Source organism: Pleurodeles waltl, chromosome 3_1 (genome assembly GCF_031143425.1).
Source record: "Pleurodeles waltl isolate 20211129_DDA chromosome 3_1, aPleWal1.hap1.20221129, whole genome shotgun sequence".
In the NCBI taxonomy this organism is placed as follows: Eukaryota; Metazoa; Chordata; class Amphibia; order Caudata; family Salamandridae; genus Pleurodeles; species Pleurodeles waltl.
In genome coordinates this window covers 563,859,998-563,872,617 of record NC_090440.1, presented here as the reverse complement: position 1 = coordinate 563,872,617, position 12,620 = coordinate 563,859,998, and the positions used below count along the sequence as shown (strand labels likewise).

The window sequence follows — 12,620 nt, the reverse complement described above, 5'->3', positions numbered from 1 at the left end:
CCCAGTTATGAAGGCCATATTAAGAGTATCATATTCATTTCTGGAAACAACCTGGGTAGTATTGTATCCACGTCTGGAATATTGAGTCAAGTCTTGAATGCAACATTTGGATTTTGCATCTAGACATAGGGGGTGATTCTGACTATGGCGGACGGCGGAGGCCGTCCGCCATTGTACCGCCGCCAAATGACCGCACCGCGGTCAAAAGACCGCGGCGGCCATTCAGACATTTCCTCTGGGCAGGCGGGCGCTCTCCAAAAGAGCGCCCGCCGGCCCAGAGGAAATGCCCCTGCAACGAGGACGCCGGCTCAGAATTGAGCCGGCGTAGTTGCAGGGGTGCGACGGGTGCAGTTGCACCCGTCGCGTATTTCAGTGTCTGCAAGGCAGACACTGAAATACTTAGCGGGGCCCTCTTACGGAGGCCCCTGCCGTGCCCATGCCATTGGCATGGGCACGGCAGGGGCCCCCAGGGGCCCCGCGGCACCCCCTACCGCCATCCTGTTCATGGCGGGTTTCCCTCCATGAACAGGATGGTGGTAGGGGCTGTCAGAATCCTCATGGCGGCGGAGCGCGCTCCGCCGCCATGAAGAATTCCCCCGAGCAGCGGTAAGTCGGCGGGAGCCCGCCGACTTGCCGCTTCTGACCGCGGCTGAACCGCCGCGGTCAGAATGCTCGTGGGAGCACCGCCAGCCTGTTGGCGGTGCTCCCGTGGTCGGTGGCCCTGGCGGCCACCGGCCGCCAGGGTCAGAATGACCCCCATAGTCTCATAGTCAGGGGTACACTGTAGAAAAGAAGAAAGAATGGAACTTGATAGAGATATCCAGAATATTGAAAGGAATTTACACAGATCAAGAAGCAGCAGTGTTTTTAGCAGAAGTACTTTTTAGTCCTACAAGCCAAGTAAAGTGACTGAAAGGGTAAGAAGGTGACTGGGTAGTAAGAGGTAACAATGTAAGGCTGGAGTGAAGGTGCTTATGAAAGAAAGGCATTGCACTATTAGGATGGAAAGTTGTCTGGGGAGTAACATCAGAACAAACGTTTTCTCTAAAAAGACAGTGAATTAATAAAACAGTCTCCAGTGAAGTGGATAAACAGTGAATGGGCTGGTAAAAGCTGACAAAAGCACTGGGAATAATAGTATTAATTAAGAACGGCACAGCAGGAGACCCTGAAGGGTCTGTGTTTCATGGGTAAATAGTGGATGGACAGGATGGATGGACAGGTGGTTGTCACATTATGCAATCTGGTATATTTCAGAATGCAATACCTTCTCCTATGAGTCTTCTGCAGCTACCAGAAGGTGGCTTGCTAGGATTATCATTTAATTCATTCATGAAGCATGAGCTCTGGTGTGGGATGTTCTCACACCTTGATCTCTGACAGTGGGTTTGACTTATAAAGGTTATTGATGGTGAGTGACTTTTACATTATTAATCCTGATGTTTGATTTTTGTTTTTCAGTATTATTTCACTATTAACTTCAACCATGAGCACCAAAAGATGCTGGAGCTGAGAACGGAGGACGCTCAGGACTGCGATGATTGGGTGTCTGCTATAACACAAGCCAGGTAAGCAGGATTGGTCAAGGGTGGGCAAAGAGAAGGGGGTGCTTCGGCACATAGTCCCTTGGGGGAAGAGGGAGAAACAAGGAAGAGAGTCAATGAGAAAAGAGAGAGAGACAAAGGTGAAGTGAAAGAGATGAAAGCCTGAAGGAAGATGAGTAAAATGAGAGAGGGATGGAGATGAACAAGAATGAGTGATACCGAGAGGAGCTAGGGTTAAGAAAGGAATGGGGAATTATGAGCAAGGCAGAAAGGGAGGAAAAAGAATAAGGTAAGAGAGAGAGACTGTAAGAAACAAGAGAGTGAGTGCAGGTAGATGAGGAGCAAAGTGAATGAGACTTTAAGTTTTTATACAAACAGTGACTAAACCTAAACACCAACTATATGTGGTGAAATGAACACAGGCATACTCCAGGAATGACCATGTACCTATCCCTTCAGGCTATCTGTCTGCCTGCACAGCGCTTCTTGTTCCTGACTCAGAGACCCCTCCTTGGTCAGATGTCTAGGCAGGCTGGGCTCTGGTGTCTCGTAGGTTCAGAAGGACAGGAAAAGGCCTAAATTTCTACCAAGGCTCCACCATTGCGGTTTCATTCCATACTCAATCTTGTGTGCACCCATTTTCTTCTTCAACTTGATTTGTTTTATTTATATATTTATTTATTGAAAGAGTTTTCTATAGCGCTGGCAAGACCTGAGGGTAACAGAGTGCTTTTCAACATTGTCAAGGCATTATCCGTCAATAACAAAACAATAAAATTAAAGTGTCACGTGTCGTACCAGTGTAAAATTCTTGGGAGAAGCAAGATAGATCGAGATAGTAGTTCCAGAGTGAGTTAGATGTTATTTCACGGAAGGCCGAGGTGCTGATTGAGAAGGAATTCTTTTAGTTGTCCTTTGTGGCTCATGAAGGAGAGGTTAGTTCTGATATGTATCGGGAACAAGAGTTCCCGATTTTGGGACATTGCCTGTGAGAGTGAGAATGATATATGTTTATGTTTTTTGGGGGGGCGGGGGAGAAGTGTGTTAGAGCTTCTTAGATTTCTAGTTTGGCCTGCCTTTGTGACTTTGGATGCAAGGTATGCTGGTTTCCCAGTGTGTAGAACTTTGTGATTGAGGCAGGCAGTCTTGAAGCAACAGCGAGCTTCAATTGGTAGCCACTTTAGACCTTTCGCTGAGGGGGAGATGTGGTTGTGTCTCTTTGCTACAGTGACCATCCTTACTGCTGCATTTACAGTGGCTCAAATGGGCTAAGTAAGATTTTGGCATGCCGGTGAGGGTGGCGTCCCCGTAGTTCAATCTGGACAGAACCAGAGCTTGGGTGATCGTTTTTTGTCATTTGGTGGGAGGAAGAGCTTAATTTTGTTAAGGAGTTTTCGGTTGTAGAAGGCGCACTTTGCTGTCTAAGGGGGTCATTCCGACCCTGGCGGCCGACGGTTTGCTGGCGGGAACACCGCCAACAGGCTGGCGGTGTCCCGCCAGCTATTATGACCGTGGCGCAAAAGCTACGGCCATACCGCCGGCCCCTCCACTTAACCGCCAGGTTTCCGCCTGACGGTCATAATTATGAGTCCCCGACCGCCAGCCTGTCCGTGGCGGTAGACACCGCCATGGAAAGGCTGGCGGTAAGGGGACGCACGGGGCCCCTGGGCATGGGCAGTGCAGGGGCCCCCAGGCGTAGCCCCGTCGCGCATTTCACTGCCCGAATTTCGGACAGTGAAATGCGCAACGGTGCTACTGCACCCGCTGCACATCATCTATTACGAGCCGGCGGCAATGTTGATGTGCCATTTCCGCTGGGCCAGCGGACGGTAACGCTGTTACCGTCCGCTGGCCCAGCGGAAATGTCGGAATAGGGAGGCATGAATACCGCAGGCAATGGCGGTATTCTGTCTCCCCCGGCCTCGGCGGTCTGGAGAAAAGACCACCGAGGTCGGAATGACCACCTAAGTGGCCAGAAGTAAAAGGGTTGCCTAAAGTTGATTCGAGGTCTGTTGTTTCCTTTTTGGAGGGAAAGTGTTTCTCCTGGAGGGAATACATATGGGTTTGTGGAGTGATAATGGCCCTCAGCTTGTTTCTGATTATATTAAGAAGTTTTGGGAAATAAATAGTATAAAGAAAAGGCATACATTATTTATACCCCACTGGGAATGGCATTGTTGAGCGCTTCAAAAGAGTGATCATGGGAAGTGTTCATATTGCCACAAGTTGGGAGAAGGAGTTTAATAGATTAATATGGTCATATGGGATTACTCTTGCATTTACTGGTTATAGTCCCTTTAAGGTGTTGAGGGGAAGAGAACCTTCTTCCCAAAGACAATATGGCTTGTTAGATTATAAATGATAAGGAGTGATGACCTGAGGTGGTGAGAGAGAATGTTGAGAAAACGTAAAGTGTTTACAAGGAGTATTATGATCAAAAACATAGAGTGACAGAGGCTAGATTGGAATTGGGAGATTGAGTTTGTGCTAAGAAACTCACGAGGACCATGAAAGAGAAGAGTAAGTATGGTCAGCCACTAAACGTGATCAAGCTATTTCCAAATGCTGCAAAGTTGAGCGGCAATAAGGTGTGGCACTCTAGCAAGCTTGCTAAGTGTAGTAAAATCCTTGTATGGAAGGGGGAGAGTGAAATTTAAAAAGTTTTGGGTATTTCATGGTTATGATGATATTGGAGGAGCAGCTTCGGAGCGTGAGCGTGAGAATGGGATACTTCCTCAAGTTCCGACGGGTGTCGTTGCTCCAGATGGAGTGGTTATGGAAAGTGAAGATGGAATGGGACAGTCTGTTTTGAGAGGTATTGAATGTTGCTGTCCTGGCACTGCACAGCTTATAAATGTCACAAGAAGTGGACGCGTTTTGGTGTCTCTTAGGAGAATGAGGAAGTTTGTTGTTTGTTAAATTATACCTTGACTTTCGAGTTTATTATTTCCTTTTTGTTTTGTTTTTGGTCTTGGTAATGTTGGGGTATAGCTTTTCCTGTTTTGTTTATTATTCTTTGAAGATGTAAATAATTTGTGTTATATAAACGAGGGTGAAGTGTGGTATGTTGCTATAGTGTTGGTCAAGGGGCTGCATGAGGGGCTGTGGTCTGGACTGCAGGGTGGAATGTTGGGGTTTGAAGAGAGGAGTGTTGGTCATTCTTGAGACACCAGAGCTAAGGCAGGTCGCATGTTAGGAGCTGCAGTAAAGTTTATTTGGAAACTCACTGGGAGTCCTCCTACTTCACAATGGGCAGCAGTTCAGATCTTAAACAGGAAACAGTTGGAAACAAGAAGAGAATGTAATCGAACGAGCTCAGGAGTAATACAATCACTTGGCCTAAGTTTGAAAAAAATTCTGATTGTCCTAGTTTAAACTCTTTGAAGAAAGTCAATGGGATGAACTTGCACGATGTACAATGAGTTGGACTAGTTCACTTAAGACAGAATGGTGAACCTCTTCAGTGAGAATCTATGTACCCAGGAACGGAATTATGTTTTATCAATGAAAAAATCATGGATGAAGTATGTGAATGAAGTATGTTGTCACTTCTCAAATCTGTCTCTTAAGCCTTTGAGAGCTAAGGACATTAGGAACACTGAACAATGCATTTTTTCATACAACAAAGTTGTACTCAAACTAAACACAGATTGTTTGTTATATACGATGTAGATGTGGTTTGCCTACGTGAGAGGGAGCTAACCAAGGTCCCAGCAGCCAAGTAAGGCAGAGAGCTCTATCCTTTAGTGGCCACACATTGGCCTATAAATGTTATATATCTGTGGGGCACATAGTCTAAGTGAAATTTTAGCATCCCACATGATTCTACCCATGTGTTAGACCTGTCAGCCATAGGGTGGCCTTCCTCCAGACTTTTTACCTCTCCTCTCCATTTTGCTGAAACTACCTTTGTTGGCCTTAGGACTCTGAGCACTTTACCACTGCTAAACAGTGCTAAGGTGCATGTTCTCACTTAAAACATGGCAATATTGGCTTATTCTCCAATTGCCATACTTAATTTACTTATAAGTCCCGAGTAAAGTGCACTACATGTGCCCTGGGCCTCTAGCACTGACTGTGCCAGCCACTTAAGTAGCCCTTTAAAACATGTCCCAGACCTACCACTACAGAGCCTGTGTGTGCAGTTTACACGGCCATGCCAACCTGACAAAATAAACCTTTTGCCAAGCCCAAACCATCCTCTTAATACATATGTCACCCCTGGGGTAGGCCCTGGATAGGTCAGAGGGCAGGGTGCAATGTATGCAAAGAGTAGGATATGTAGATTTTAGTTTTACCCGTCCTGGTGGTGAAAACCTCTTAAATTCCTTATTTCATTAATGCAAGGACTATCTCTCTCATAGGATAACATTGGACTTGCCTTATTACATCTTATAAGCGTAACTTCCAAATGGGAAGAGATGACCTCTTTGTGTTTAGTGTCTCTGGAATCAGTGGCGGCCGACAGCTTTAGGAGGGGGGGGCGGGCGGGACACACACACACACTCTCATTCTTTCACACACACACAGACACGCACATTCATTAACAACACTCATACCATTCAAACATGCACGCACGCACCAAACATTAATTTTAAAAGATCGCACACACTCATTCTTTCACACACGCACGCACGCATATCCATTAACAACACTCATAACACTCGAACATGCACGTACTCACCAAACATTCAATTTAAAACATCACACATACACACACACACACACTTACCTTCAGCCTCCAGGTCCCAGGAGGGTTGGGACTGCTGTCTTCCCTCATAGGCTGACCTCAGGTGAGACTGCTGACCCCATCCCACTCTGTGACGAAGTGTCACTGATTGACACTCGCCCTGGGTACTTCAGGGCTTAAACCTGAAGCACCCAGGGAGAGTGTCAATTGGTGACGCTTTCCTCGTCACCCAGGGGTGGGCCTTGAGGCACCTTTGCTGAGACGAGGAGGTCACACCCATAGGAGCTGTGACCTCCTCAGGCAAGCAAAGTTCAGCTCAGGCAGCCAGGAGTGTGCGCAAATTGAGCATGTCTGCTCCCGGCTTCCTGAGCTGAACATGGAGAGTGTCTGTCAGGCTGACCTTTGTTCAGCATGACAGACACCCTTCATGAGGGGCCAAAGGTGCGGGCGTGGCCCTTCCACACTAAAGGACGGGCCTCCACTGTCTGGAATCACAATTTAAAATCCTAAATTATGATGAAGTTGCATTTTAAATTGTAATTCTGAAACTGACCCTTTTAGAAAGTTGAATAATGTCACAAGGACAACGCTCTATGCCCACTGTGACCATGGTCAAGATACATTATATGCACAGAGCCCACTATAGGGCTGTTTGTAAAAATAAAATGATCTTCTTAGTATAAATAAAGGGAAACCCACACTAAATGTACTATTTCTGCATTCTAATAGTATGTTCTCATTTGGGTTGTGTAAAACAGACATTGAGACTGGAAAAGATTGCTGTGGCTCTGTTGCGTACTCTCCCACAATACAAATGTGAATAATAGTGTGACTCACACAAAGTGCAGACAGCGCAGTGCTTAAGTGTGAGTATGCACATAAAAATATATACAAAAGACACATTAAATCGTCCTTGGTTCCTCGGTCAAGTTGTACAAACAAGCATGTGGGTACAGTATAGCACAGTGCTGATCACAAATAATCAGAGAACCAATGGAGATGTATGTCGACATTTCGACCCCTTATCAGTTGGAAGGTCTCTTCAGGACAGTCGTTGTACTTATTATTTGCATGTTTCGGGAGACAAAAAACAAACCAACCATCAGCCTTTGTCGCAAAACACTATTGTCTGTGTGCAGTATATTACATCTGTTGCTCTCTAGCTCACCAAAATACAACAGAGATGGGTATGTGCAAAAAAACAATAACACTTATAAATCCACTGCACATCCACTGGAAGGTCTATCTTAGAATGGCCATGCGTCTCATGGAGAATGTATCTCCCATGTATTATGCACTGTCTGTAAGTGCCACGTTAATCCATAGAAACCAATCTGGACTAACGATATCTGAAACAATACGTATCAATGTCAGCCAGTAGAAAAGTGACCAAATGAATCATAACTGCCCCAACAATAGGGCATGCTCTAATCCCCATGCGAGTGAAATACGTGGCGATTTATAAGTTGATTGGGGAATATGCGTGCTTGCAATGCATTAGCTAAAATCCGTATCCACCAACTCTATTGTGGATAATTAGGCAAAAATGCCACCCATAAATAATAAGAGCCCTGTTGCTACCAGCAGCGGAAGTCACATATGGGTTACACAATGTATGCCTCATGGGTCGTAAGCCATGGTCATATCCACACGCTATAGAAGAACACCAAGGGGGTTATTCTAACTTTGGAGGAGGTGTTAATCCGTCCCAAAAGTGACGGAAAAGTGACGGATTTACCACCAGCCGTATTACGAGTCCATTATATCCTATGGAACTCGTAATACGGCTGGTGGTATATCCGTCACTTTACCGTCACTTTTGGGACGGATTAACACTCCTCCAAAGTTAGAATAACCCCCCAAGTCCTTTACCATAGTAGTCTGTCTGTGCCTTCTCGATCTGTTAATTAATTGTTGGCCATGGTGGTGAAAAAACGGCAAGTCTCCTTTTTATTACAAATCAGGCAGGGGCCTTTCAAGTACTGTGCGCCAGCCATCTAACCCATTGTGATTAAGGCGCATGTGTCAATCAATCACCACTGTATAATGTTTGGAGAGTGCACGCCATCCAATAGAGTATTAGATTGCGGGCGACCGAGATGAAAAGCTGCATGTTGCATGCACATATTCAATACATGTTACATCCAGACTACTGCCACCGCATGTATTGCATGCCAATGGCTATTTAACACAAAAATGTGTGCTCGACGGTATTGGGAAGCCAATTCTGTATAATCTCTATTTGGGGGGGGGGGCTCCATATAAATGCGTGCTAGTGTGCGCGTCAATAACTATACTTCACTCACTGCATATCATAAGCTCTAACTTCATAACACGTTCGCAAGTCCATGCAATCTTGCACGTGAAAAGCTAAACATAGAACGATAGTAATTATAGTGCCGGAAAACTATGGTCTTGCAACAACTAAATCGCGTTAGGAGGGTGAATTTACTAATCAAGGTGCGCACTGGCCAGCATCCAACGTCCATGTATTCCAAATAGCTTGTACAGACAGGGAATAGCCGGCAGAAGCTGCTTCATATCTCCTGTGGTGCTTGAAAACACTAGACCGCAAACCACGGCTGCAGTACTGGGTCTGGATTTACCCGGACTATACAGCGTGCTCTGGTGCACCACCTACACGTATTGGATCAAGTGATTCCAGGCGATGCCTATTATAATACTGCATACGTATACGGGTCAAGCTGCCTGTCATGTACCCATCAAATAACACTAACAATATCCTTCCATATAGACGTCCTGTCTATATCCACTTATTCTTACAGTGGTCTGAGTGTATGTAGTTATTCTGTCAGGGGTCTAACGTTATGTAGTATAACCAATACAGTGCTATTCAGTGTTTGATGTGTAAAACATAAATTTCAGATGCTGGGGTTAACTAGGGCCTTAAAAAGGGACCCTGTGCAGACCTGGTAGGTATGTTACACTGTCTCTGGTTCCACATATTAAATATATTCAAACATACCATAGAGCCCACATATGGCTTTTATGTACCCTGATACTTCGTATATTCAGTATGTGTATGCAATATGTGAATGCATGCAAACCTGTATTACACAACTAGACATGCTCTACAACATAAACACATTGCAAGACAATAATGCATCATAACATAAAACTTTCAGCTGCGAATGCAACACTTAGGGGGGTATAAAAAATACCCCAAACTGAGTGTTGCGCCAATGTTGTTTGTCATGTAGGGAGGAATGAGAGGTGTTTCATTCATCCACATCATTCAGCCTCCATGGTAGTGCTCTTAAGCATGTCCATCCATTTGCATTCTCTGCGGTTGAGAATCTCTCCAATACTCCTGCTGCGGGCATCCAGGATCACAACCTCAGCCACTTGCCAGCATAGCTCATTCTCCATGTGCTGGAGTTCCTGGTAATGTTGTACCAAGAGCACTCCTTCCACCTTGCAGAGAATCCTGCTTCTGTGTTGTGCAATTAGCTGTTTAATCATTTGTGTTGTATGTCCAACGTACAGTTTCATACAAGGACATCTAACCACATAAATAACAATAATGGTGTTACAATTGGCGAATGCTTTTATTGTGAATTTTTTGTCATTAATTCTTGAAACGTTGGTGTTCACAGTGAAACCACAAACTACACAGCTACCACATTTATGGTGTCCCAACAGTTTAGGGAGGCCCCATGAAGTTCTAATATCACTCTTTTTTGGTGGATACCTGCGTGCTCTGACAATGTGGTGCCTGATGTTTTTATTGCGTTTTAATGCAAACCAAGGCATTTCCTTGCATGTTTCATTAACCAAAAGCCAGTTATTCTTGGCAATATCTTCAGCTTTTGCCTTTGTTCCGGGAGCTATGGTGGCTTCCCTAGGGCAAAACCAGGCATGTTTCATGGCCCTGGTCACAATTTTATTTTATTGGGGTAGCCTTTATCTAAAAGTTTGACCTTGGGTAGCCCTCTTCCTTGCAGAAGTCTTCCTTGAGTTTACAACTCCTGCGTGTTCGTATAAACTGGCTGTAGGAAAGTAGGATCTTTCTGACATGGTTGCCCACACTTTTTGCCTGGTGTCAGTGTATTTTTACTGTAGTACAATGGGATCCTGCTAACCAGGACCCCATTGTCGGTGTTCTCGCTCCTAAATTTGGTTGGTAAGCACTTCTTACACTCCACAATTGGCATACTGGTATACCCATGTAAGTCCCTCGTATATGGTACTTAGGAAACTAGGGCATTGGGTTCACCAGTGGTCCCCCATGGGTTGCAGCATGTAGAATGCCACCCATGAGAGCCCATGCAAACTGTGTCTACATGCCTGCCATTTCAGCTTGTGTGAAATGGTGCATGCACCTTTCACCCCAGATACAATCTTTACCTTATCTCCTGGTCACTGCACTCTGACCCTGTAAATCACAGCTAAGGTAGGCCCTTCATCCCAAGGGCCGGGGCTTGGTTCTAAGTGTGAGGGTACCCCTGCATGAGCAGAGGTATTCCTACAAACCCCAGACCCCGTTTACTGGGCTTTGTAATTGCGGGGAAGCCATTTTAAAGTAAGTAGCGGACACTGGTCATCACAAGATGTCCAACTACATAATAACTTCACTGAATCTAGTCATGTTTGGTATCAAACATGTTGGAATCATGCATCTACACCGATTCCAGTGTTGCATGATACCAAGTCCTGTGGAGGTTTCCTAGAGGATATCCCCATTTCTGCCTGTACAGCCTTGCAGAGCCTGCATGCAAGCCAGTGCTGCCGCCGACCCCAGACACTGTTTTGCCTTCCTGTTGTTGAGCCTAACTTGGGCAGAGGAAGGCAGAACAAAGGATTTCCTGTGTTACCACCTCTCCTTTAGCAATAGGTGTCTCTGGGCTGGAGTGGGGGTGCTCCTGAGTGTTACCAGACTGCTTTGAAGTGTACATTTGTTCCCCTTCTTCCATAAACCGGTTTACTCTAGTGCAGGAGCCCCCAGCTTCTGCTCTAGCGCCAAACCACACAAAGGACACGGGAGTGACCACCCCTGTCCAGCTCCTCCCCCAGGGAGGTGCCCAGAGCTTTGCCAGGTAGTCACTTGATTCTGCCATCTTGAACTAAGATGAGCAGAGCCCCTGAGGGCATCTGACTGGCAAGTCCACCAGATTAGCATCTTTGACCCCTCCAATAGGTGGGTCACTGCAGAAGCTGTCCATCCCCCTTCATTGGTTACTTAAGGGCTCCCCTGAGGGTGGGACCCTAGATTCATCAGCAAGATTTTCCTCCAAAACACTTCTGCTGCTGAACTTCACTGGCACCCAAAACAAGACTGCATCTGGTAGGAGGGCTCCTGCTGAAATTTTGTCCCCGGGTTTTGCAAGAACTCTGCAACTTACATGGCTGTGCATCCTCCAGACTCACATGGACTCTGCCTGCAGTAAGGACAGCAAGAAGGAATCTCCCTTGGAGTGAAGGAATCACTCCCCTGCATCCGCAGGCAAATCAACATCGACGACCGATTTGTGGATCTTGCTGTCCCACAGACTCTTCAAGGCTCTGCAACACAGGTAATAGTTCTGTGGCTCTTCAGAGGTCTGACCTGTCTTCTTTGCAACTAGGAAGACTGTGGACCCTTGTTGGAGCTGCTTGGACGGAACCCCTGTGCACCTAATCTGTTTGTCGTTCCCAAGGCTTATTGGCTTTTCAGTCTGAAGACATCCGAGCTCCATGAAGCCCCAGTCTCAAGCGTCACGCAGCTCCAAGACTGATGTCCTCCCTGAAACTCCTGCAACGTGGCCATCCATCTTCTTTGTGCTGCTGTGGCCTCCTCGCAACTCCCCGTGCCTGCTGACAGAGGGGTCCCCTGTGGTTTTTGATTCCTGTCTGGCTCTCCCTATTCCTGAGGTCTGGCCCTGACCTACCTGTAAAAGTTGAGTCACTTGGACCTTGCTGGTCGCCACTCCTGCAACTCTTCTTGCATCACGTCTTTTGCATTTGCCAAGGCTTTTTGGTGGTCCTGTTAGCCACTGACCCTCCTGCGGAGCGTTGGACAGCTTATGGATGACCCCTGGGATCCCTCAGCATTGTCTGGACTCCGAAGCAGCATCTTCAAGGCCTCAATCCTACAGTGAACTATCCACAAGAAGATTGCCCTCCTGCACCCCCTGGGCAACTCCAGGTGGCTTGGACTCTGTCCACTCTCTCCACAGGTACACCTCATAATCTGGAATCCACACCTGGGTTCCACTGTCCTGGTTCACGGGTCAGTGTAGCAGCTGGACAGGCGAGGTCCCCATTGACTTTAACGGGAGGTTCCGACATGACTTCACCCCTATGCACCTAGGCTCCCTAGTGTAGGTACTCCATTTCTCTGGATATCCAGGGGTGGGGGTACTCTGGAACCTCCCTTATCCCAGTGG

The 12,620-nt window shown here is 46.5% G+C and overlaps 1 protein-coding gene across 1 annotated transcript in view; it reads left to right on the top strand.

Moving 5' to 3' along the window:
• RASGRF1 (Ras protein specific guanine nucleotide releasing factor 1) overlaps positions 1 to 12,620 on the top strand; it is a 944,233-nt gene that overhangs the window by 114,059 nt on the left and 817,554 nt on the right. The window contains exon 2 of the mRNA XM_069222980.1: positions 1,462 to 1,568. Coding sequence (XP_069079081.1) covers positions 1,462 to 1,568 — 107 coding nt within the window. The remainder of the gene's footprint in view (positions 1 to 1,461; positions 1,569 to 12,620) is intronic.